The sequence below is a fragment of the Theropithecus gelada genome, chromosome 3, assembly GCF_003255815.1.
Source record: "Theropithecus gelada isolate Dixy chromosome 3, Tgel_1.0, whole genome shotgun sequence".
Taxonomy (NCBI): domain Eukaryota; kingdom Metazoa; phylum Chordata; class Mammalia; order Primates; family Cercopithecidae; genus Theropithecus; species Theropithecus gelada.
In genome coordinates, this window is record NC_037670.1 from 118,997,083 (window position 1) to 119,024,996 (window position 27,914).

A 27,914-nucleotide genomic window follows, 5' to 3' on the forward strand; every position below is an offset into this window, starting at 1 on the left:
CAGGATTGTACTACTGCACTCCAGCCTGGGTGACAGAGCAAGACTCTGTCTCCAAAAAAAAAAAAAAAAAAAAAAAAGTCACAAGTGCTGAAAGGGAATTTAGATTTTAGATGGAGCTAATTAGTAGCTAATTAGCAGCTTGGGACTGTCAAGAAGCTCTGGGGCAGTCAAATTTACAAGTTTCATGAATAAGAGAATTATGAGTAAACAGGGGCATTGAACCTTGAGTTTTCAGCTGGTCTGGCATACAGGTAATTGTATGGAAGCCCTGCTTGAAAGTTGTTAACTTTTTAAATGAATCATTAGTCCCAATAAATCATTGTACTTCTAGAGGGAGTTTAGAAGGACCTTCCATTTTCAAATAAATAAGGCTCCTCCTAAGATGGCTGGGAAGAGGGAAGAGCAATACACCAAAGGAGCAGAAGAAGGTATACTTCAGGGACTGCTATGCAGTGTGGCTGGGGCAATGGGAAGAAACAGGGAAAAGCTAAGATGAATCCCAGATTTCTGACTTTGCCAGTGAGTTGAAGAGTGATGTTATTTATTGAGGTGAGAGTAGTAGCAAGTTTGAGGGAAATATGGTGAGTTAGTTTTTCACATTCTGCGTTTGAGGCATATTCAGTAGGTCATGCCAAGTGGCCAACTGGAGCTGGAATTTAGGATGGAAGTCAGTGCTGCTGTCAACAACTTCTAATAGTAAGTTGAGGACAGATGGCCAGAGTTTGAAATATGGTTCCAGTCGTTTACTAACTCCATTGCTGTATGCATACTCTATAAACTTTCTATGCTTCTGCTTATTCAGTAAAATAATGATAATAGTAACTATTTCACAGAATTATTTTGAGAATAAAAATGAGAAAATGATTGTATACTATTTGGCATAGCACTTGCTTCATTCTAGTCACTTAACATTCATCCATTTCTAGATAACAGAAACACAGAAAGCTAAACAGGTGTGGATATACACAATATGTATATTTCACATATTTCTATAAAATAATATTTGTATCCCACAGTGCTGGGAAACCTTGAAAGTTGTTTAATACTTGGCTTGGTATCGTTTCCTCTGGGACCTCCCCTCTGCTGCTGTAGATCTTATCTTTAAATTGCCATGATATTGACAATAACGTTGCTTAGCTGTTGTGATCGTTAAATGTTTTCTTACTATCATTCCTACCTACTTGTATCATCTTTACTTCTCTGCCCATATTTCCATCTGCGTAGCTCAGACAGGTGCTTTTTGCATAATTAATCAAGAATAAGGAACTTCATAGAAGCAATCTTATAAAGTTGAAGTCTCAAAATATAGAGTGCCATTAATTCAGTCAGTTTATTTCAGGAAGCACATGGAATCATACATTTTTTTTTTATATATACTATTTTCTTGTATGTGTCCTTGACTGGCTCAAGGAAACTTGCTTTCTTGCTATCTTCTATTTCCAGTAGATTATAAAGGGAGACCTTGTCCTCAGCTTCCACAAATATCAATATAATGGGCTTCCATGGATCATTTAATCAAATATTGTATTCAAAAACAGAAGTCTATACAATTTTAAGAGTTTATTTAGTACCTTGGATCCACTGTTACATTTTCCCAGGTATTTTTTTTTTCTTTAATACTTCCTTCTTTCCTCTTTCCCTCAGTTCCTCCCTCCCCCGCCTCCCTTCCTTCCTTTTTTTTCCAGGTTTTTACTGTAATTTTCTGGGGCATCAGGATTCAGTGCACTTTTCTCTTTACAATATCCCATTACAGATTTTTGAGTCAATAAATCTATTTGATCTGTGGAGAATAATGTACCCTTAATGATATTTAAATATGCTTCCGAGTCACCATCTGCAGTTGTTTTCCCCTGGCATATCTCTGACCCCATCGGCAGTTGGGAAGCATGCCCTAAATGTGTTCTCATTAAACATTTTTTCATAGCTCAGTTCCACTATTACAACTTTTCATTAGTTGGCCTATTCTAACAAAACAAACTTGGATTTGATCATGTTGTGGTCACAGTGAGTCTACAAATTAACTTCAACACATTTTTAAATTTATGTGTTTGAAATTCTGAGACTAGATTAGTTAAGAGGATAAATTTTGGAGACAGTCATTAATTCAACCTCCGCTTTGCCTCTTACGAGCTATGTGAGAGAATAAAGTCAGTAACCCTTTCTATCCTCAATGTGATATTTGCAAGTCTGGAATTATTAAAGTATTATCAGCTACATTATTAGGCTGGTGGTGAGAATTCAATGAGATAAAGGGCATAAAGTTGCTGGCATTAGATTAGTACCTATTTAGGTACCCTTATTATTTGTATTAAAGTGTTTACTTAAAATTATGATCCATAAATTGTTAACCAGGCTATTTAAATTGCTATTAGTATTTAGTTTTTTTTTTGTTTTTTTTGTTTTTTTGTTTTTTTTAATTAGGCAGTAGTTACTATTGGTCTTGTTCAGAAGAAAAACAAAGATCTGAAGTGCAACATAACACATAATTTTCTCTGTCTCTTTTGCTTTGTTGCTTGTGTTCTACGTAAGTTGCACTGAATGGTCCCTTTTTATTACATGTGTGCTGTGATATAACCTAATAGATAGGTCACCTAGCCAGAATGTCTGAAGTGCAGGATTTCTGTAACTAGTGCATGCACAGAGTGAGTCATCATCCTTTCTGCTGGATGGTAGTGCTGTCATTGTTATGAAACACTCAATCTCATGGGGCCATATTCATTATACATTCATATTTTTTCTTGGAAAGTTCAACTTAAGATGTTATTTATTTTCCCGAATACTAAAAGTCTGCCAATGTCATTCTGTCTGTGGCCACTATTATAAAAATAGATGTTTCAGCCAAAGTAACTCTGTGGTTTAATGTGTACAGTGTTTTCATAATAGTGAAATACTACAACAGGATTTTTTTTTTACCCAGATGTATCAACAACTTGAAAATGAACTGTCTGCCTTAGAACACTTTTATGTTACTGTAATTTTAAAAACTGTTACAAGGTTTAAGTCATTTGACATAGTTGAAGATGCTTAGTTATATAAATCATAATCATTATCCTGAAAGTATGATTATTATAGCAAATCTATTTCTTAAAAGATGAAGTTGGTTTTATTAGGCTTAATAAGTTAGTCATGAAGCTCAAGAAATGTGTGTTCTTAGTGGTGATTTTGATATTGATAATGGTGGAGACTAAATGTACTGATGAGTACATTACTACTTCCATTTGAAAAACTCACTCAGTATTATCATTGCCACTTTGGGCAAAGGGAGACCAAAACATGGTTATTAAGTCTTGCCAGATATGTTTGCTAAAAAGTTAAGGAGTCCAGCATGATGCACATGCTGTATACTCAATTAATTTTATCAAATTCATGAGTTGGAATTCAGTTTGTATCTCCCACATTCTTACTGTTTGTAATATTTTAAAAAAGCTCACTGATATTAATATTTCTCATAACAGGATGTTATATTCAAACTAGACACACATAATTTGGAGTCTGGCAGACTGAAATGTCCTTTCGATCCTCAGCAGCCTTTTGCTTCAGTAATGACAGGTAAGATCAATGATAGGCAGTTCTTATCCTTAAATGGTTTTCTAAGAGTTATTTGTTGACTGAACCACATTTTCTTTTTTTTTTTTTTTTGAGACGGAGTCTTGCTCTGTCCCCCAGGCTGGAGTGCAGTGGCGCAATCTCGGCTCACTGCAAGCTCCGCCTCCCGGGTTCACGCCATTCTCTTGCCTCAGCCTCCCGAGTAGCTGGGACTACAGGCGCCCGCCGCTGCGCTCGGCTAATTTTTTCTATTTTTAGTAGAGACGGAGTTTCACCATGGTCTCGATCTCCTGACCTTGTGATCCGCCCGCCTCGGCCTCCCAAAGTGCTGGGATTACAGGCGTGAGCCACCGCGCCCGGCTGAACCACATTTTCCTATTGAGTTAAAGTAATTGTTGATTAATCTACCATCAGCAATTTGTTTCCATTATTTTAGTGCCAGATTTGTCTGTACTGAGCATCCTTCTCAGTAAAGGAAGGCCACAGCAATCCATGGTGTCTGCACAGTTACTTTTTAAATGAACTTCTGATTGAATTTTTATAATGTAAAAGAACACATAATTATGTGTTCTATATTTTATATTTAGATGTCTGGGGATTTTCTTATGTTGTAATATCTCCCTATCTGACTTAGTATGGAAATTGAATTTAGCAATTCCCTATGTGGGTGAATTAAATCAAATTAATCAAGCTATAGAATACAGATAATAGAATGTTATAACATCTTTTGCAATTTCACTATAACCTGATTTTATCAGTGGAAACATGAAATTTCTGCTAGCATAGCTAGTCTTCTCTCACTTTGTATACATCTTAAATTCTCTTATGAGATAGCTATCTTGTTCAAAGAAGCAGTGCTGTGTGGTCTGAAGTCTGCTCCAAGGAATGTCGGCAAGACTTCTGAATTTCAACCATTATAAGGACTCCTTTTGTCTTGGTTTGGTTCATGACTTTAGTCTCTTTCTATTTAACTTGTCTGTCAAATGTTTGAATAGACGATAAGAGTGAAGCATCATGACATTTTAATTTTCACTTAGTGAAAACTAATGATTTTGCTTTGAAGTGACAACATGTGTGTATTTGTGTTTTTTGAAAATTATGTGACTAATGATCAGTCATTATTCTCAGAAAATGAGATACATGGTTTGTGATTCTGATTTGTGAAGTGGAGTTGGCACACTCTTAATAAAAAGCAAAACAAAACAATAGATTGGTGGCAGTTGTTACACCCCTTATGAATCTCCAAGTAATTTTAGGTAAAAGAAAGAAGTTTGAAAGCCTGGATATTCAGATCTAATTTTTATGTTGAAATATATTTTTCCTAACAAAACATTCAAATACTTGCAATTTTATAGTTTTCAAAGTGACATTTCGCTTCGTTTGCCAAACTTTTTAATAATGTCTTTGTTGTTATTATTTTATTCTTTTTAAAAAATATGCCCACAATGAAATATTGCCATTTACCTGATACATCGTAGGGAAATACTGTAAGAGGATGGAAGCAGTACCTAATCTACATCTACTTTACATAGCTGGAGTTCTCTCTCTCTCTCTCTCTGTGTGTGTGTGTGTGTGTGTGTGTGTGTGTGTTTCTTTAGAAGTTAGCTATCTCATTCTTGAGGTTGAATTATCCCTGATCGTTCATTGAAATCTTATTTAGATGGATATAAACAGGGGCTATCGAAAGTATCTTCATGCGTTCTTATGCAAGGCAGAATTTTAAAGCTATATTTCTGAGCAAAAATAAATTTCAGTGACAACACAATGTATTTGTTCTCATATTTAGGCATTCATAAAATCTAAATGCTTTGTAGGAATTAGCCATTTTTTACATTGTTCTATTAAATGTAAAGCCAAGTGGTTGACCAACAAGTTTCTTAAAATAGTAAAGGTTTACCTCTCAAAGAGACAACATATTCTCCTGCAGGGACAGCCTTCTTCCTGCCACTCCACCCCACCCCTACCCAACATCCTGACTAACATTAGGGAACATGGATCCTTACTCCCTTCTTCTCCTTCCCTTATGTTTTTCTCACTCCCCTTCCTTCCATCTTCTTCCTCTCTCTAACCTGCCTTTTCTCTTTTCTCTTTGTCCTCCCCTTCTCCTGCCTCCACTTTTCCCCCTCTTCCTCTTACTTCCCTTCTTCCTCCTTCTCACCATCCCTTCTCTCCTCCTCCTTTTCCTTCTCCTTTCTTCTTCGTTCTTCTCTCCTTTCTCTCTCTTCTTCTCCTTGACATTCCCCTTCTCTCTTTTCTTTCTTTCTGTCTCTGGTGAAACAGAACATGCATTTTACACAAATAACAGAACAAAGAAGTTTGGTATGCAGTAATGGCAACATCTTTCCCCTTTCAAGAATTCCTGTTTATCAGAACTATTAGAGACATGATTAGCTACAAAGAATGCAACATGTTATAATTACCAAGAATGACTTCAGTGCTGAAAGCTCCCTTTCAGCAGAGGTTAGGCAAAGAAAATTTGTGGTCATTGAGGTTGTGTCAGTTAAGTAAATACTAATTACACAATCCATTCCTCATTATGGCATTTAGCTTTTCATATTTTTTGTGTCTATTCTAAAGAGGAACTCTTAATTATGATATTTATTTGAATTACTTGTGGGGAGAAGAGAAAGAGGAATCGCTTATTATTATTTATTGAAAAGGGAAGCTGATGCATGTGCAATTATTAATTCAGAAGAATTTGCCCTGTTTTATATTCAAGTATTCAGCATCAGCTTACCAAAGTAAATTGAGTTATCCTTTCTTCAACTGAGATAAATTTTCAAAATCTGAATGTGAAATTTATGAAACAATACATTCTGATATTAAACAACAAACATCTTTGGTGTCATGCTGTAAAATTTGTATATGTTAAATAGCATCTACCGCTGTACTCTTAAAAGCTCTGTGTACTTTTTTCTCCCTCTCAGATGAGTACCTCTACTCTGGAACAGCCTCTGATTTCCTTGGCAAAGATACTGCATTCACTCGATCCCTTGGGCCTACTCATGACCACCACTACATCAGAACGGACATTTCAGAGCATTACTGGCTCAATGGTTAGTGATTTTTTTGTTGTTCGCTTTTGATTGTCTTGCCTTTGGTTTAAGATAGATAAGAAGTGCATTATTATTCATTCAAATGTATTTTGGAATAATTGATTTAGCTCAACATTATAAAATACATTTGAAATAATTTCTCACTAAGAAAATCTCCAAACCCTTTTGTTTATATAGTAATACATAATATTTATTGAGTGTGTGCTATTCCTCAACACTCTTCTATGCTCTAATTAATATTTTACATATTTACAATGACATCTGGGATGTATGATTATTTTATTCTTTAATACGCATAAACTGTTATACTATAAAAATACCGAAGTATGGAGAAGTAATTTGGTCAAGGTCTTACAACTTGTCAGATGCAGAGTGAGAATTCAAGCAGGCAATCTTACTCTTGCAGTCTTTGTAGAGACCAAGGCATGTACTGTCTGTTAGCCCAATGAACTGGGGTTAGATTATAATGGTAACTTCTGTTGCTTAAAAATAATATATATTTGGGTTAAGACACTTCTCTTCAAAATTTTAAGCATATTAATACTGACATATTTTTGTCTGATTACCATTTTATTTAAGAATCATACAATATTTTGAGTTTAAATTTTTTTAAAAAAACATAAGAATCTTATAAGTGAATTTATTTAATTAATCCAAGGAACACTACAAGGCATTCAACTCCACCCCACTCCCCACTACCGCCTTACAACAGATCAAATTTTATCATGATTCTCTAACGTATGACTTTATTCCATTGTGTGGCAGAATGACTTAACACTATAATTTAAGCAGGCAGGCATTTTTCATTCCCATAATAAATATTGGACCTTAGTGAAGGAGGCCAGGGTAGAGATTTCCTAGGGGCTATCTCTTTATCTCTCAGTGCCTTTTAAGCAGTGACAACATAAACAAAAGGAAAAACACTTTGAAAACATTTCTTTAGTCAAAAACTCCAGATCTATTTGTTTATACAACAATGTGTTTCTCATCAGCCAAAAAAGTACCCTTAATAGGTAGTCTTAAAAGGGAAAACAAATATAGAATATCCAGGACTATGTGATTACCCATTAATTTCTTGACACACATGAAAAGCAAAGCTATCTTTTTGTGCATTGTCAGATATTTGTGGAATTATTTGGTTTGAGAGTAAGTTCTTAGATGTCACCTATAGAATAGCTTAGACACCTATTTGAGTAAAAAGATATTTTATGGCTTAAAATGAAGTATAAGATTGTATCTCTGTATTGGGATGGCAAATATCACGTTTCTCCTCATCTAAAAGACAATAGTATTTTTTCCATTACTGTAACATATTCATTAATAAGTCAGCAGCATTGTCAATACAATAAATGTAGGAAATATGCATTCAACTCTTATTTGCCTAGATATGCTATTTTTAGTACTGTATGAAGAAGATTAGAGATTAGGAAGCCTTTGAATTGGTTTAACAATTTGCTTAATAAATAACTTCTGAGACCCTATTGGGTGCTACTCTACCCTTGTGGCCTGCATAGATAGATAGGGGAGGGTCACTGACCTCACAGATGATGAATGCCTTGCTCAGCCTGAAGCATAAAGCGAGAGTGGCAGACAAGGCTACAAAGCTGTAAATATTATCTTGAAATCATGATGGCTTACTTTTTAATCAAGGAGTCAGAACTTTGTTTTTCTAAAGGTAACTTACAAAAACAATAGCATGTTTTACAATAGCATGAATGGAAGACTGAAGAAGGATGAGGACAGAGAGACAAGAGGCCATTGCATGAAACTAGGGAAATGAGAAAGGGACAGCAACAAAGGTAGTGGAAGTGGGGATGGGCATGAGAATATACTGCAAAGAATATTTGAGAGAGAATACACTGGCTTGTAAATAGAAGAATCCAAGGACACGAGGCAGGACTCAAGAGATTTGGATGCTGGGAAAATTTGCAATTAAAGAAGCCAGTAGAATGGAAGAAATTGAAGGTAGGAGAAAAGACAAATGGTAGAGGAAGTCTCAGTTGACCAAATTCAAGTAAATAATTATGATGCAGAAAAACTGACTTTTATGATTCTAGGAGATTCAAGGCAGACTGCTTAGCAGTTAAAAGTCAGGGTGATCATATGACCTACTTTGCCCAGGACATTTTCAGTTTGCTTCTGTTCTTTTACTCTTAAAAGTATCCCAGTTTAGACCAAAATTATAGCTTTGTTTCCGTGGAATTTATTTATTTGTGCTTAATTCCTGAATGGTGACTTTGATCAAACTTTAATGTCCATTCAAATTATTTGTCTGTAAATATGGAATCTATTAACAACAGAATCTATTCACAGGGTATTATAAGGATTAAATTAAATCATATTGGGAAGTCTATTAGAAGACAATTTTAAGAGCTGAATTAATGTCAATGTCATCGTGATCATTATTATTCCTGAAGGCAGCAGTGGGAGGTAGAAGTGGGGCTAAAACCTGAATTCCGTGTGATTCTCTACCATCTCTTTAGCATTTTGTATTATTGACCGTCTTTTCATTCTCTCCCTCTACACCTCATAATTCTGTGAGCTCATCCATCCGAATAGTTTCCACTGTTTCCTGTGTTCCAGTGTTTCCTAAAATTGTATTTCCAACCTTTTCCTGTAACTAAGTGGCCTTAAAAATAATTTATTTGGATGACTTCCATTTTCATTCTACATTAAAAGAAAAAAGATTATTGTTTTATCTAAAAATCAAGATATGTAAGCCTTAGTTTTGACTGTGCTGTTAAATTGTTTTAAGGTTTTTACAAGTGGTTTAATGACCCTTTGTTTTAATTGGATCTAACGTCTAAAATCTTGTGAATGTTATAGATCTTGCTTCTTCTTTCAAATCTGTCCTTCAATATCCATTTCCTAATTTTTATCTATTTTAACTTTCTTAACTTCATCCACCCAGTTACCTTGGAGCTATCTTTGATTCCTTCCTCTTCTTCCTCTCCTTTATCTAATCTATTGCTAAGAGCTTTTACTTCCTTGAAAATATCTGCTGACTTTGTTATTTACTATTTTCCTATAGGGCTTCATTACTTCATCTCTGCTTTATTACCACCATTTTATTGTTTACTAACAGCTCTCCCCATTTCTCTTTTCCCATTCAAATTTATTTTATATAATATCCATGCTGGTCCTATCTTTGGCACTTTTAAAGTGCTATTTTATTTGACTGTTATAATCCTGAGAGAATTACTATTTGCACTGTTTTACATTTGGTGATATATTAGATGTCAGATAATAGTTCATAGTTAAACAGCTAGTAGAGGTGAGATTGAAGCTCGAATATGTGTATCTAGCCCCCGACATTGTATCATTTCCGTTGTATGATACAGTTCATCAGCTCAAAATCCGCTCTTTTGATGGCATATCCCCAGCTCTTTGCAGCCTCACTACAAACTGGGCCATATGTACATGCCATGTAGGGCAACAGCAAACCAAGGATGTGGGTCTGGTAGCAGGAATTAGGACAGATAGAGAAAATGGAGTTCAGCAAGCAATGAGGGAGACCTACGCAGTCTGGCTGGAGCCAGGGAAAGCAGGGAAAGTGCAAGCAGCCAGTCAGATGTTTGCTGAGGGAAAGGCAGGCCAGAGCTAGAAGACCACAATGCTTCAGGAGACTCAGTCATTCAGGAGTTCCCCAGTCCACAGAAACTAGGGCAGAGTAAGGGGAGAAATTATAGAAATGATGATATTCTTATAATGAAGAGGGATCTGATGGACTTAGACAAAATATTGGCTTGCTAAGAGGATGTTTCTGTCCTTTATGAGAAATGGCCATTTTCCAGATACAGTCAGCCTAAGGTCCAAAGTCAATGGGGTCATCTGTCTGGAGTCAGGAGTGGGAGGGGAGAGAATACAGATGAACTGCGACAACTGAATATTTAACTGTTAAGATGCAGTTTCTAAAGAATTATCATTTTTAATATGATGCTACATGAATCTTTTATAAATCCATTTTTATCACTGAAGCACTTAGGGAGTTTAAAATTCTTGATACATGTGTGCATGCCGTATTGTGTTCTGTGCCCCACTTGGCATTAACCAGAGTGAGATCAGCTAACCACTTAACAGTATAAGGATCCTTCTCAGAATTATTCTAGGACTGTTTAATCCAGTTTCAAGATTTAAGAAGTAGGAATCCTGATTCCTTCCTTAAGATACTAATCCATCTAGCAAATACCTTATGAGGAGGATACAAAATGGCAAAGATGAAATTTTTTCATCTTTGAGGCAGTTTTCATTTGAAGTTGTAAAAAGTGTTTTTTACAGTACTTTTATGGGCATTTCTAAATGAAGACTGATGGTTCCACACATTGATTTATCAACTTAATCTTAAAACATATAGGAAATAGGAGTATAGATGCAAACTAGGGTGTTTACTCAAATGCAGTTGAGCTTTTGTTACAATTTTAGGATAAAACTAAGAAGTGTGACCACTTGGAAGATGAAAGCGAGCAATAACGCCTCAGATGCAAGCAGATGTTTTTGTTTTCTTTCTTGGAATAGATGAGAACTTTTGTTTTAAAGTTTCATTTTTAACATATGGAGACAGTTTTCATTTGAAGTTTCTCTTGGGGTGATCTGTTGTCTGTAAACTCTCCTTCCACATGAAAGGAGAACATTAAAAAATAGTAATAGGAAAATGAGACTATAAGAAGTAGTAAAAGGAAGTTAGGAACTTACTGTCTGTTCAATAATGCTAGTGTGCTCATCTGGGTGAAAAGAGGTTTATAGGGAGAAAGGGAAGTAGTGTGTGCTGCAGGCCACATGAGTTTATGCCATTTTCTTTTGGCAGTGCCTCTTGGTGTCATGCTAGAAGTTCATCTGAAAATGCATGATTTCAAACTACATTCCTTTTGGGGCATGTACTTAAATGCCAAATGGAGAAAATGTGCTATAATAAAGCCCAGGTGCCTAATGGTATAATTTTAAATTGTTGAATTCATCAAGTATGCACTGATTAAATGATACCTCTTTTTATCCAAATTTGGCAACAAATCAGGAAGAGCTTCTGTCATAAAATACTAACATCAGAGTTCTAAGACTGGACCTCAACAGAATCTACAAGAAAGGAATTCTGTTCTTGCAACTTGTATTTATTTTTAACTCTCAAGTATGCTTCCTGTTTAAATCACAGAATAAAGCACTATTTGATCCTAACTCTTTTTCTTATAATTAAATTTCTTTATACAATAAACATTTAGCCTTAACACCTCCAGTATTCCCCTCTAAAACATTTTTCACAGTGCTGGCAAGAGAACCAATATTTAAAAGAGAGTTCAATAAAATCAATAATGACTGAATAAACAAATAAGACTATCTATGGTATACATCAGTTGAACGGTAAAATCAATATCGCTTGGAAAATTATTCATGCTCTTTCCTTCTCCCACCTCATTGATGTCATACTGAAATTTCTGAAACATAGACTGGTGTCATAGTCTACCTATTGGCCATTTCAAATAGCCATACCTGTCAACACTGGATGATTTTTTTCATATCCTAAATGGATTGTCCTATGCATTTCTACAACATGACAATGAATTGCCATATTTATTTATACTCCTTTTAGACATCTTTTATCTTTCTATTCTATTATTCTGCTCTTTTTCTTTTAATTGAACTGTGAAAATAAGTGAACAGAAATCAGTTAATGGAACCTCTTCTCCCATTTGAGTGACTGAGGAAAGCTTTATAAGCGACTCTCTCCTTCATATTGGTATCCCTTTTAACTGTTATGTTTTCCTGTTTCAAATCACTGAGTTCTAATTTTTTTTTTCTCTCTAGAGAGGAGATTCTATACACTTTGTACCTTTATGTTATTTTTTAAATTATAAATTCAATTCAATCATTTTGTAAGTTTGACAGGACACTAAAATTTCAAGGGCCATCATGCTGCATGTGTAATTTCTATATTAATTATATGTAAGTGCCACGATAAATTCTACTAATGTTAATACCAATTTTAATCCCACATATTTGTGAAGATAAGGAAAGCCAATCATTTCCTATAATTTCTGCATAGTTTCAGTTTTATATATTTTTCCCATTTATATTACTTAAGAATTTATTATTAAGTCACCATACCGCCCTGTCCATCCATACAACTGTATTACTGACCTTGAGTTAATGAGTCTAAATGTATCTTTTTCCCATTCCATGTATACATAGGGTTTTATTTTTGTATTTGTATATGTTTGAAATACACATGGCAGTCCAGCTAGATAATTCCATCCAGTTTGGCAGCACTGGATTTAAACATCTGTAAATTCAAAAAGTTGTGTAGATTCTTATTCATCCCTGGTCTGTGTTTGTGGTTGGTTGTTTTTCTCTGTTCATTGTTGTAATATCATTTCAAGTCAATGGGAAAATCATGGCTAGGCATTCTCCTTAGACATGTCTTGACCATTTGTCAATATTTCCTTAATCCAGATTATACTTGGTTTGATATAGAGTGTCAGTTGTTATTAATTCTTGTATTAATTCAATAGTTTTCTTTCTTTGCACTAAGTTCCTTGAATATAATAAATACATTATTTCTCTGTTTTCTTAAATTTCAGAAACCCGAATCTCACATTTATAGAACAATTTGATCCCACAAAGAGTTCATTTTTTTTTTCTTTTGAGACAGTCTCGCTCTGTCACCCAGGCTAGAGTGTAGTGGTGCGATCTCGGCTCACTGCAAGCTCCGCCTCCCGGGTTCACGCCATTCTCCTGCCTCAGCCTCCTGAGTAGCTGGGACTACAGGTACCCACCACCAGACCTGGCTAATTTTTCGTATTTTCAGTAGAGACGGGGTTTCACTATGTTAGCCAGGATGGTATCGATCTCCTGACCTGGTGATCTGCCGGCCTTGGCCTCCCAAAGTGCTGGGATTACAGGTGTGAGCCACACCAAGAGTTGCTTTTTAAAAGAAAACATATTTAAATAAAAAATCTGAAGTACTGGTTTGAGATTAAAAAAAAAAAAACTTTTACTTTGCTCAGTGATTAAAACCAAGTGTTTCTGATTTACTAATAATCTGAAAGAGGGCCGGGGCGGGGGTAGGGGGGGATGTTGAATGGAATTGTTAATGGACCTTGACAATTTGAGATTAGTTAGAAAAAAAATAAATATTTTATGTGGTTTTCTAAAGTTTTATTTTTATATGTTTTTGAAAAACCATACCAAAGTGAGGTTATCAAGAATATAAAAAGTCCATTGAAGTTCTAAATTACCAACAAAACAAACAAAACAAAACAGGAAAATAATATAGAATAAGGAGAAGAAAGTTCATGAATGTATTTCCCTCCTCTGTTTTCCTTTCAAAGCTTTGCATTAAAGCAAAGAAGAGATTGGATGGGAGACACACGGCCAACCCAGAGAGGCTGAGACTTTTTGTTGTTATTGTTGTTGTTTTGTTTTGTTTTGTTTTGTTTTGTTTGAGACGTAGTCTCTCTCTCTGTCGCCCAGGCTGGAGTGACCTGGTGTGATCTCAGCTCCCTGCAACCTGTGCTTTCCGGGTTCAAGGGATTCTCGTGCCTTAGCCTCCCAAGTAGCTGGGATTACAGATGTGCACAACCATGCCTGGCTAATTTTTGTATTTTTAGTAGACAGGGTTTCACCATATTGGCCAGGCTGGTCTCAAACTACTTACCTCAAGTGATCCACCCACCTCAGCCTCCCCAAAGTGCTGGGATTATAAGCATGAGCCACCACACCCAACCCCAACATTAACTTTTGTCTATTGAAAAAAGCTACTGTGAAGCTTTCTTTATTGGGATATTGGCCAATTACTGTGCATTTGCAGGAGAGTGATTTTCATAACACATGGGGCACACAGCAATCAGAGCTCTAGGCAAAACTCTAGAAAAGGCAATATTGATCTTTTTCACCCCCCGCCAATTTATTTTTCTTTTAAACCTTTTTGGTTTCTCTTCTCTCTTGCTTCTACTTCTTAAAAAATCAGTGCTCTGTGCTTCTTTCCAGGTGCCACACATTTCCTACTTAAAGTCTTTCCTTCATTTCTCAATAACCATACTGTCTGTCTTCTTTGCTTTAATCCAATTATTTCTGAACTAATAACGTCCTATTACACATCTGTTACCTGGTTAATTCACAGTTATTTAAAACCAAGACTTAAAATGCCCAATAACTCTTAAACAAGGATTTAGAAACCCAAATAGATTTGTCACTGATACAGTGAAAAGAGGTTTATCATATTGCAAACATTTTTACACTGTACATATATTATGGCCATCTTTCCAGGTCAGTACATACAGATCTAGTAAATTTTTAATAATGACATATTGTTTTTACAAGTACATGGATGTACTAAATTTTCTATTAACCCCTCTGTATTGTCATCATAATGATAATGCTTATCAGCCCCATAACTATCTTAATAATAAATCACATTTATTAAACACTTATTGTAAAATCAGCCTTTGCCTGATGCTAAATGCTATACATATATATATATATATATGCTGTATATATATATGCTATATACATTTCAGTATGACAGCAATGAGGTGGGAGGAGGAAAAAGCATGGATATTTTTTGAAGTGCTATTTATTTTACCTTTTAACTAATATATACCATAAATAGCCTTATTCTGTTTTTTCAGTCATTGTTGATTTTATAGAACTCTGGTAAACATTGGTTTTTGTATTGTAAAAAATTGTTTTGGGGGGAATACTGGAGGTGTTAAAGCTAAATGTTTGTTGTATAAAGCTATATATATAAATGCTATATATTTATTTATATATAGATATAAATAATAGATATATTATATATAAATGCTATATATAAAATGCTATATATATGCTATATATATTAAATGCTATATATAAATGCTATATATAGCATATATACACTTATAAAAAGGAATTTAATGCTTATATAGATGCTTTATGTATATAAATGCTATATATACACACATATAAATTCACTTGGTAATAATATAAATTATCTTATTAGGTAGATGACATTGGTAGTCTTATATTACATATGAGTAAATTGAGTCATTGAAAAGATAAATAATGTGTCAAAAGTCACCACTCCAGTAAGTGGCAGAGAAAAGATATACACTCAGAAAGTTTATCTAGAGCCTATACTGCTATATTGAACTTGAACCAAACACTATTGGTTGTTTCCATTTTTATACCCCTAGGGCAATTACACAAAATTCATCAAAGTATTCATACATCACAATATGTCAAAATCAGTGCTAGATATTTACTATTTCCTAAGCCTTTTATGAAAGACATGGTGGTTACTTGAGCTTCCCACAGTCGCAGCTGCTGCATGTGTTACCCTAGCCTGGACTTGCTTCTGACTTCACCTCCTCCTTCCTTTGCCCTCCACCTTCCAGCTCAGGGATCGCTTCCCTCAGGGCTGTGTTCTCTGAGTAGAATGTGGTAGATGGTGGATCATAAAAGTAAATACCCTTCTGGGGTACAGAAAAAGTTAAGAGAGGATTAACCTGAACTAATCATTCAATGTGTCCCCTGGCACCTAGCTAACCCTGGCTCCAGACTGAACCCCTAACACTGACCACAGACTGGGCCCTCTAATCTTGGCCACCATATGATTGTTATTTGTGGCCGGACACTAAGTAAGAAGATTTCTTAGGGTGTGTTTTTTTTATTGTATTTTGGGTTCTGGGGTACATGTGACGAACATGCAGGTTTGTTGCATAGGTATATACGTGCCGTGGTGGTTTGCTGCACTCATCAACCTATCATCTATATTGGGTATTTCTCGTGATGCTATCCCTCCCCTAGTCCCCCACCCCTAGACGGGCCCTGGTGTGTGATGTTCCCCTCCCTGTGTCCGTGTGTTCTCATTGTTCGGCTCCCACCTGTGGGTGGGAGAGTGCGGTGTTTGGTTTTCTGTTCTTGTGTTGGTTTGCTGAGAGTGATGGTTTCCAGCTTCATTCATGTCCCTGCAAAGGACATGGAACAGCCCTTCATGCTAAAAGCTCTCAATAAACTAGGTATTGATGAAATGTATCTCAAAATAATAAGAGCTATTTATGACAAACCCACAGCCAATATCATACTGAATGGGCAAAAACCGGAAGCATTCTCTTTGAAAACCAGCATAAGACAAGGATGCCCTCTCTCACCACTCCTATTCAACATAGTATTGGAAGTTCTGGCCACGGCAATCAGCAAAAGAAAGAAATAAAGGGTACTCAATTAGGAAAAGAAGATTTAAAAAACAAAAGTTATTGCCTCAGAGAAATCTTATCATGCCCCACCAATAGAGACATAATTCAAAGGACACATCCTATCTAACTGATTATAAACTCAACAGTATATACTTTTACCAACTGTAATTTATAATCCATCAGTAAAAGATAGGAGGATGAGAGGCAGAGAGGGGCAGCAACAGAATCTCTTATGTAGGTGAACAAATAAATTGAAATAAACAGAGCCTACTCCACCTGGACCTCAGAACCTCATGGTCAACAATATCAACGTGCTTTTTATTATGTTTGCTAACATAACCCTGCCTCTACTCATGATGAGAAAAGAGGAACTGAGCCATGATGCCAGAATATTCATGAAACTAAATATTTATAAGCAGAACAGACAATAAATGTTTGAGAACAGTAACCTTACAAGCACTCAAATATGAAATATGCAACCTCTGCCCTTTGTTGTAGCTTTCAGTTGTGAAGAATAGTTTTAAAAATAAAATTTAGTCTCCTAATGAAAAAAAGAAAAAGAAAGACATGGTGGTTAAAAACTTCATTATATAGAAAGAGAATATAAAATCATAGTATCTCCGTATCTGAAAAGATCTACAAGTAATTTAATCTAGTCATGTTCTCACCTGTTCTCTGGAATTCCTGGAGAACTTGTTCAGTACCTCTATGCTGATACATATTTATACATTGTGTCATGTTCATTTATATACAACATCTCATTTTCCACATCCTGCCCATAGTTCATTTTTTTAAAATCCTACTGCTAATTGCTTTTACACGGAAATATCACCATACTATGATGACTGGATTGTTTCAGCATCTTAATTTATAGCTTCTTTTCTTTCAAACAGGAGCAAAATTTATTGGAACTTTCCCCATACCAGACACCTACAATCCAGATGACGATAAAATATATTTCTTCTTTCGTGAATCATCTCAAGAAGGCAGTACCTCCGATAAAACCATTCTTTCTCGAGTTGGAAGAGTTTGTAAGGCAAGATATATTTATATGTTTTACTTAAAGCATATATATATGTGTGTGTATGTGTATATACACATATATACACATAATATATTACATACATATATACATGCATATATACATTATATATACATACATATATACATAGTATATATACATAATATATTACTTAAAGCATATATATATATATATAATGGAAAAAAATGCAAGGTTTAAGTCAAAGTTAATGCCCATTATTCATAAATGGTATGATTCATACTACCCTAGCTGTGTAATTTTTGAGATCCAAATGTTAAAAAAGAAAAGAAAGGAAAGAAAAAGAAAAGAATTCACATTTTTCAAACATTACAGTTTGTTTTCCAACAGTGCCTGAACTGTTGCCCTGGTATGAGTTACATATCTTTGGCAGCTTATTTCTTTTATTGAAGGGCTATTCCTTTGCCAGTGATTGCTATTCCCAGTAACATCATTGCATTGTCCTGATTCTCCTGATCCTGGAGCTTAAAATGTTTTTATATAATGTTAAATAATCTAAATGAAAGTAACTTAATGTAATCCCTAGAGTAATTTAAGTATCATCAGATGTATATTCTATATTTTTATCATCATGCACATCATATATGTAAAATTATATATCATTACATGTATCAAATAAGCTGAAATTTTGTTATATTATTACTCTATTAAATATTTTCTAGACCTGTAATCTAGATTAGGTTCTGAGAGAAAATGAAGCAAAGAGGAAAAAACAAATAACCACAAGGAAAAATATTTATTTTGAAGAAAATTGCAATGAGTTTTTAATCTTGCTATTTTATGTAAATTATAGATAAGTACAGATACTCTATGAGAAGCTTCCATTTTTGATTGAATACAAGCTTTATGGAATAATAATGCTACTATAATCATACTTTGACTTCAGTATATTATTTTTCTGCTTAGATTTGTCTCCACTGAAATAACTTTTCTTAAATATACACCTTTAGCATCAACTCAGTTATTAAGGGGAAGAGCTGTTAATAAATACTCTCAGCGGGAAGCTTTATTTGGTCTTGTACAAACTTCTCATTTTCTTCCATCTGAACCTATCACGTTTTTGTTTCAGTCTGTACCCTCAGGCTTCTGAACACTTTCAGGGACAGAAATACAAACCATCATTGCACTTAAAAGTGCTAATGAAAACATGGCTTTTGAATGAGGCCAACTTGTGAGCCCAGATCATTCTTTACCTAGTGTCCTGGCCAATAATGCTGTCTCCCACTGATCCCCTCACCCCCAGGGGACAGATTCTCCAAAAAAGCATTCTCATTCTTTCAGACTCTAAGAATTCACAGTAATTTCTCTTGAAGCCTCTTGCCTAGAGATGAATGCCTGTTGTTTGGAGTAGTCCTAGTGTGTTAATGTATTGAAGCATGCCTTATAGCAACAGTATCCTGATCCTGAAAAGCTGTGTTGTGGATTGACATTATTTGTATAAATGAGCTCTGTTAAATAAAGAATAAGGGATTTACAATCAATTAAATGAACTTCAAGAGTCACTTTCTGATGAACATACATAGCAAGTAAGTATATATTTTGTGCACCAGTTCAATGCTTATTTCTTGATAAATATAATCCATTTAACAGAAATGTATTTATAACAAAGTAATGTCTTACCCTAGTATAAATATACTGAAAGTTAATCTCAGAGGTGGAGAAATATATTAAAGAAAAATGTAGTTGCCCCATGTATAAATTCCTATATTAAAATTATAACCTATTCTCTAAACATCAACATGTAATATTTTATTTATATTATGAAAAAAACACCTAGAGAACTGGAAAGGCAGAGAAAATTGTCGTAAATGAGTTTTCCAATCACACACACACACACAAAACCTCTGAGGCCACACAGCAAGATTCTGTCATGCTATTGTTCTTGGTTAAAAAGCTAACAAATTGTGAGATCAAAGAAGAATATATAATGGATGAATTTACTTTTGAAAAAATAGAGGTTCTTCATTAATTAGTGTATCTCTACTCAATCACTTTTTTAAATGCGCACGTCTTCAGAATTTCTCGCTGTACATATAATCCATTGGTCAAATGTCTACAATGTTTTGCTTCTAAATGCTTTCCTTGCAGTTTCTTAGTTGCATCACATGCTGCCCATGTTTCTAACTTAATAATCTAAGATTAAGTTGTGTCAAAAAGTGAACACTTTCAAGTGGAGATTTCACTGACAACATGAGAAATGACTGAAAATCTTTGTTTAAAATATGACAAGATGTCCTACAAAACTATAACAATTTTAGCAATAGTTTAAAAAGACCTCAGCATCATTGTTGCTGTGGTATCTTATTTTCACATAAAAAAGATTATTTTGACATTATTTGAAACTTATTATTCCTTTCTGTTGTTTCTTACCCCCAACGTCATTATAATATTGTTTTTTCTTTTGACAAATAATAACAGAATGCACCTCTATGCTGTGAAACAAAATTGAGTTCAATAGATACAAGTAAAGATCTAAGAAGGAACAAATCACGTTAGAGGAAACTAAGAGTAAACTCTGTATGCTTCACTGAATTGACAAAGATTTTTTAGTAACATGAGAGTCCTTTATTCTATTTGTTCCATCAGCATATTCCCACAGAACATATTTGGAAATACTCAGGTTTTGTTGTTCTTGCTGTTATAGTTGTTCATTTGTTTTCATGTTTCACTGAATACGTTAGCACAGTAAAGAACTGCTGACAATTTAAGAGCTCCCTTCATCTTCAGCTACTAACTGAAAAACAATTGTTTTATTGACTTGTAAAACTCGTTTTATTGACCTGTCAAAGATATTATTATTAGACTAAGTAGTAAATTGTGATTGGTGGGGAAAAGGCTTTGGCAATAGAGAAACATTATATAAAAATGGGTAAAGGATTATTCACAGAACAAGGGTAAATCTTCTCAATTTTATAACTCTTGTTTATTATTTTATCATCTCATTTTTCAACAACAGCAAGAAAATATGAAATAATTTCTGTGCAAAATGCACTCTACTAGACAATTAGTGTAAATAATCAACCACTGTCCCTTTTCTTTCAAAGTTTATAGTGGGGGCAATAGACATATCAACAAATAATCATAATGTGATGTGATAGAGTTACGAGCTGAGAACTCAAGGATTTGGTGAAGCCCAAGAACGAAGGAAGTGGTGCTTTAGTTGAGTTCTATGAGGAAGTGGAACAACACTAAGGAGTGGAGGCCAGGCATTTGAGGCAGCGTGGTGACAGGTTTTTTTTGTTTTTTGTTTTGGTTTTGTTTTGGTTCTATTTTTTGTTTATGGAACAGTGAAATCTTGTTGTAATTGGAATTCAAGGGATGTGTCTGGGGAGCAATGACTTTTGAGATTAGAGTGGTAAATTAGTTGATAAGAAGTCTTGTTTCCATGTTAGTGAGTGTGAACTCTATCCTGTAGTCAATGAGGGATTATAAAATGTTTAAAGCAGAGAAGTGACAAGATAGGTAAATACAGTTAGCAGCAATTTAAAGAATGTATCTGGATCGAGAAATATTTGTGACTGGGAGAATCTGTTAGGTTGTTCCCTAAAGACAACAGGAACAAAGAGATAAGCACTAAGAGTAAGTTCAAGAGATAGTTCAGGTAGAAAGTATATGTAGATTTCTATAAAGTCCTCACTTTATTACTGCTCTTTTATTATTTGCCTGGTATGCATAGGGCTGACCAATAGAGCATTCTGGTAATGATGGTACTGTTCTACACCTGCACTATCCAATAGCCATGCCATGTAGATGTTAGTCTTCAAATATGACTGGCATGACTCATGAGCTAAATTTTTTAATGCATTTTAATTCTCTTTCTCCCATCACAGAGATTTTGATAGCCACCTTGTAGACACGTACCCTTTTATTCTTCGTAATTGTGATTCCTAGAAGATACAGTATGGACCAGGAACATGTACACAGATACATATTTTGATATGAGACAGTAAATAACAAAAAAAAAAATTATGAGCACAGATTTTTATATTTGGACATGAAGAACTTGATGTGGTTCTGAGATATGGGGACTCAATAGCCAGTTGAAAATATAACCTGAGGCTCAGTAGTCTCTGGACTAATAAATTTGAAAATTACCAGTATACTGGCAGATCTTGAAGTTATGGAAGTGCCTGACATTGCTCAGACAGATTTGTAGTGCAAGATCAAAGGGCAAGCATAGAATCCAAAGGGACAATGACATTTAAGAAATAGAAGAGAAAAATGTCTGCAAAGGCAATTTGCAGAGTGGAATGGTGTCATTGCTGAGTGGAAAAACTGGAGAAGAGTGTTGTCACAAGTCAGGGGAAAAGACTGCTTCAAGAAGAAAGCAGCTATCAAAAATGTTGCTTATCAAAAACAGGTCAAGTAAGATTACGATTAAAGACTAGGTGTTAGATTTGGCAGTAAAGATGTCATCAATGACCTTTGCCTGGAGTATATGAATGTTCAACTTAAAATCAGATCTAGGTTTACATTTTGCTCTACTTCTCATTCTCTCAGTTTCTTAACCTAAACAAATGAGGACACCAGGGACCTATTGCTTCCATGACTGTTTTACCAAACAAATGTAAGGCTTTAATGAGATCATATGAATTTGGATGTGACAGAAACTGAGGAAGTTACCAAAAACAAGGGTAACTTAGATATCTAAGTTTATAAGCATGCAACAATTTACTATAAGAGATTGATGAATAAATAATGTAAATATCTGGTCACACTACAGTGAATTTAATCCCAACAATCACACATATGCACACGTTCATGTGCACGTGCATGCACACACACATCATACATACATTTGGAGCCATATCAGTGTACCTGTCCTTAGGAGTGGAAGAAGTTGGTGTTCATGGTAGTGGTGTGTGTATTTTGCGGTGTTAGGGGCAGGTTAGTTACCAAAGATAAGATACATCATTTTATTAGTTTTAAAGGCTGGAGTTACCATTATTATTTTTCTTTATCTTTAAGAGAATTTGTGCTTTGGAGATTCATCTTATTTCTGAACACAGTCAAAGTAATTTGGAGCTGTATTTGGACAAAGTTGCATAAATTATCTGAACAATGCAAATTTTGGTCAAGGGATATCAATGAAGAGAGACACAATAAATAAACTGATTTAAAAGATAATTTTACTTGGCAATATTGATCAATGAGAGCCTAAGGAGAATAAGTACCTTCATCCACAGAGTATCTTTTAAACTTAATATGTTTATAATTGTACATGGTAGAGCACATTTTCTAATGAATTATTTTTAGTAGTGTTCCCACTTTCCAGTCAAACTACTTACTCTATTTTTCCAATAAATTGTTTAACCTTGAAGGATTTCTAAAGTCCTTGTCAAGCGCTACAATTCTTTCATTTTGTGAAGCAGTCAATATTTTGAAGCACAAAATGGTGCAACTTACACCCCAAAGAACTGCTCTCGTAGATGGTAAATAACACAGATCTTTGTGATGGGGTATTAAATGCTAATTGAATGAACAGCCAAAACCACATGAAATAAACCCATGAAAAGATTTGTGTCTATTTACTTTGCAAGTTAGTACTTTCAAAATACCATTATTTATGTCTGTGTGATGTTTATTACTCTGTGTGTGTGTGTGTGTGTGTGTGTGTGTGTGTGTTTCCCTTCATGCCCCACCTTTTAAGCCAATGGGTAGAAATACTAGTTTCTTCAGTGAGACTTGCTTTCAATTTTTCACCTCAACGCTGTTTTGCATTATTTTTTAATTCTATTCATTTTTGGAAGAGCTCTCCATTATACTTACGGGAGTCTACTCCAGATCCCAGCTGTAGTTTATGCCAATTCTCTTTTTTGTTTTTCAGTATTTCCTTTCCCCATGCCAGGAATTCAGTTTGGATGGCCCTTTCACATAACTTGCCTGGGGGTCTCATTAATAGCCCTTTGCTTCAATTCCACTTGCATTGTCTATTTTGATATATGGTCCTATTTGGACAATTACTGCCTTTGAAGATTTGTGTTTTTAGGCCGATGACACTTTCCGTATTTATTGATCTCTGTTGAGCTGTGGTTTTTGTGCTTACTTTCGGCATGTCACTTACAACCTAAATGAGAGATTTAGTGCCCACGAGTTACAGATGTGCTTTTGCTTCACTTCCATCTGTTTTCCTGTCTGAGAAATTCCTAGGAAAGGGTTTATACTGTTTGCTACAGCTTTTTTTTTTTTTTTAATTGAATCAACTCTGATTCTACCTGAAACGGACTGCTTCACATGCCTAGATTTACCTAATTGAATGTGCTAAATCTTAGAAACTGAGTTGTTTAGGATAGTGTATTACACCAGTCCTGTATTTCCAATAATTTTTATGAGTTTCTGAAGTAGTTAGAAAAACATGCTCTCCATTTCTGTTTGCTTAGTCATTAACAGCAAATCACAAATAGTCGTCTCTAAATACGAAGTGTTTTTTTCAGAAAAAAAATAATTGCCTTGAAAGCCTCTATAGAATTTATCCATTAAAACTTAGTGTGTTTAATACCTGCCACAAAAGGTTTTGTTTTTTGTTTTTTTTGTTTTTTTTTCTTGTCTATCCTTTTCCTTAGATGTTTGAGTTTGTATATTTTTATTTCCTCTAAGGTATTTCAAGATTATTAGTAGGTGAGGTAAAAGACTCTATGTTATTATATGTCAAGAATTTTGGGGGGCTTCCTAAGTATCAGAAATGGGACAAAAACCTTTGAAAATAATAAAGGGCAAGTGCCAATAGATCTTCCTCTAGTCAAGAGAAATGGTATCCATAAATTTCTCTTTATATTAAAAAATGCTTATAATTTCAGTTGCCAAAGAAAATAAGTGAAGAGATATTTGTTTCTACATGTTATATTTCTACATGTTCTATGTTACGTAGTTGTTTCTACATTTGTTTCTACAACTTAACTTACCTGAGTTGGTGGCCAAATATGGTTAGGTGAAAACTCACAACCTTATTTTTAAAATTCATATTATTATTTTTGCCTTTACTTTTTAGTGGTCAGACCCTTTTTTTTAAAATCCCGATGAACCAGGTACATGAAACATAGTTATAGCATTGCAACTATTGCAAAAGAAGACCCACAGGCTAAAAAGTGAATTTCAACATAGTTTGTTTCATTTGATTTAATGAGCATAACATCACTATCTTCCATTAGTTCACTTAATGTATTGAAATATACTCGTTTAAGATCATCTTCACAATATAGTAATATAGGTCAATATATGGCATACACTTCTAATGAGTGTCCTTGGGGCTTATGCCAGGTTTCACTTTTTGTTTCTACCATGTCATGGTCATAGTTTCAACCTCTGAATAGGCCACCCTGAGTTTGGATTATCCTTATCATTATTTATTTATACAGCCCCATGAAGATCATTTGTACTAAGTTTTCAAAGAAAGATTCTAAAATCTGTCTCTAGAAATAACCCAGTGAAGATTGAGACAACACAGATAGATGTAGATTGGACAGTTGCTGTGGGATCTATTATAAATGACAAATCAAGCAAATAATATTAATGATGGATTGAAATATAACAGGCATTAAATCAAAAAGATAAAAGTATTAAATTTCTCTAATCTTATTTGTTGAATTTGTAAAAATGGCCAACAGGAAGCCTGTGTGTTTGCCTCCGTGTTAGTTTGAGTAATGGAATAGGTTTTTATTAATTTGTAATACTGTAGTATTTATATCACGCTTCAAAAGAAGGTGAGTAGTATTAATTCAAACTAAAATCTATAAGCATAAATGTTACTAATGGGTAGAACAGGGAGTGGGGCACACAAAGGATGCATATATCATGGTTTTCAAAGAGTCTGAGAATTTCATTCTCTTGCTTGCACAAAGATACAGAAGAGCAGTATTAGGCAAAATAACTAAATGTTAAGCAAAGAATAATTTATAACCTCTAACTCCAGCATCAACTATTTTTTTAAAGTTCTTAAACTTTGTCATTATCCAGTTTCTATTGATTTGAAAATAGTATCCTTCAACTTAAACTCATTAATAGGGTTACAAATCTCTGCATACAAATTAGTAGATTAACAAAACACTTGTTTTCAAATATCTTGTAAACTGATTTTATAAAATCTTCAGGATTTAAGAGCATAGGAGCTGAAAGTCAATTATTACATTTTCCAAAAGCCACTATTATCTAATATATAGGTTAAAATGACAACGTTTATAAAGTACTGAGGGATCCTTGAAGAGGATGGATGGTATATACAGATAAAATCATGTTTAACAGAGGAACCCAGCATAGTGACCCAAAGGTCAAAAGGCACACTCAATAAAAGTTCAGGTGTGACAGCTGCTAGCTACTTTACATGTCTATGTAAGATTTATAAGAGTTTGAGTTTTTCTGGGACAGTAGAAGGAAAATGTAATGCCATATTACCCTGCTTTAAGTCTGATCTACCTATTAGTAGACGCTATGATTAGAAGAGCTTAGTAATTCGTAACATGTAGCCATCATACCATCAAACGACTCAGAGGTACTATATTTTAAAGCTGCTGAAGTATTGCAAATTGTGGTTTGTTTTGTCTTTGTTTTTTCTTTTTTTAATTAATCATTTTAAATTAAGAAATATTGCAAACACCTAGAAAAGTACAGGAAAAAGAAAACAGGCAGCCTTTCTACTTACCACCCAAATTGAACACATGTGATCAGGCTTGTTTACACATAATTTCTTTGTTACTTTCATCTGCATCTTTGAGTAGAGGGTGTCAAGGCTTTTGGAAACCTGACTACAAAAAGTGAATGATAAACAGTGTAGAGACTCACAGAAGTGACTGGTGACTAAGAACTGCTGATTTTGACATCTTAATAATAAATCTGTTGTGTTAGTGAGATGGTTGTATTCTTTAGAACTTCACAAAAATAAGCAAGGAGGTGACAATTTAGTACAAAAGTGGTTACCTCTCTTTCAGCCCTCTCCTGGGCTTAAAGTTCTTAGAGGAGATTGTGTGGATATGCAAACAAATCCAGGGACTGAGAAACTGGTCAACAAAATCCACCCAACTGACATTTCCCTGCAGGAGAAATACAACTCCTTGTGAGTTGAACTTTGCCATCTCAGGTCATGCTTCTGGATGTCTGTAAGAGTTACTATCCAGTCATTAAATGCTTATAATCCATTCCTGAGTGCTATTATCTCGGGAACTGTATTTGTTTCCCTTCTGACCACAGGTGGCTTTCATCTTTGGCTTGGATTTTTTTTGGTTTTGTTTTGTCTTGGTTTTTTATCTTTTTATTTCTGAGGGGCTAGAGAAGGCTGTAGGATGGGTAGGTAAGATTATTTCATTCAAAAAATTTCATTTTTTTTTAAAATCAGGTTAAAAGAAATGCAGGTACAGTATAAATCCCTTCTCTGTCCTTCAAATCTAGATAGGATTATTCTACTAGTTAGAATGTTCTCATGGTTACCTTAAATATCAGTGATAATTATAAATAGAAAGGGAGGCAGTGTTTGAAAATGAACATTTATTGTCACTTTTACTTAGTAAAATGTTTACAAGAGGATACAATTGTTCATTTTTATGAAGTAATACTGTGTATGCCTGTTAAAGGAATGTCATTAAGCTGGTATTCTGCTTATATATGTATTCACTTAACAAAATAATTTCAGCACATATTCTGAGTTGGGTAAGCCAAACTTGAGTCTCTGGCATTATATCCATGATCACTGATATCTTTGTTTATATTTATTGAATCAACACTATTTTCAGTATTCACTGCTGACCCTCTCAAAACATACAAATGTAGGCAAAGAAAATTTAATAAATACTATCAATATATAAGAATGTATTAAAATAAAATTGTTTTTTACCAGTGCTCTTCTTAGCACAACTGGAAAGCTGATGAAAAATGTAAAGATTAGATATATTACTTTAAAAAGATCTAAGTCAAGGGTCATGAAATAGATGGGGAAATATATTTTTAAATTTATTTAAAATTATCTTAGTTTCTGATAATTCCAGATATACATCTTCTCACTGGAATCCTACTATATGTGAACACAGAACTCATTGTTACATTAGGAGAAAGATTCAATATTTTTGCTCATTCTTATTAATGTATAGACTTTTTTTCATA

At 34.4% G+C, this 27,914-nt stretch overlaps 1 protein-coding gene across 1 annotated transcript in view; it reads left to right on the top strand.

Moving 5' to 3' along the window:
• SEMA3D (semaphorin 3D) overlaps nucleotides 1–27,914 on the top strand; it is a 161,779-nt gene that overhangs the window by 81,894 nt on the left and 51,971 nt on the right. Inside the window, exons 6-8 of the mRNA XM_025380899.1 lie at nucleotides 3,456–3,549; nucleotides 6,474–6,602; nucleotides 17,662–17,804. Coding sequence (XP_025236684.1) covers nucleotides 3,456–3,549; nucleotides 6,474–6,602; nucleotides 17,662–17,804 — 366 coding nt within the window. The remainder of the gene's footprint in view (nucleotides 1–3,455; nucleotides 3,550–6,473; nucleotides 6,603–17,661; nucleotides 17,805–27,914) is intronic.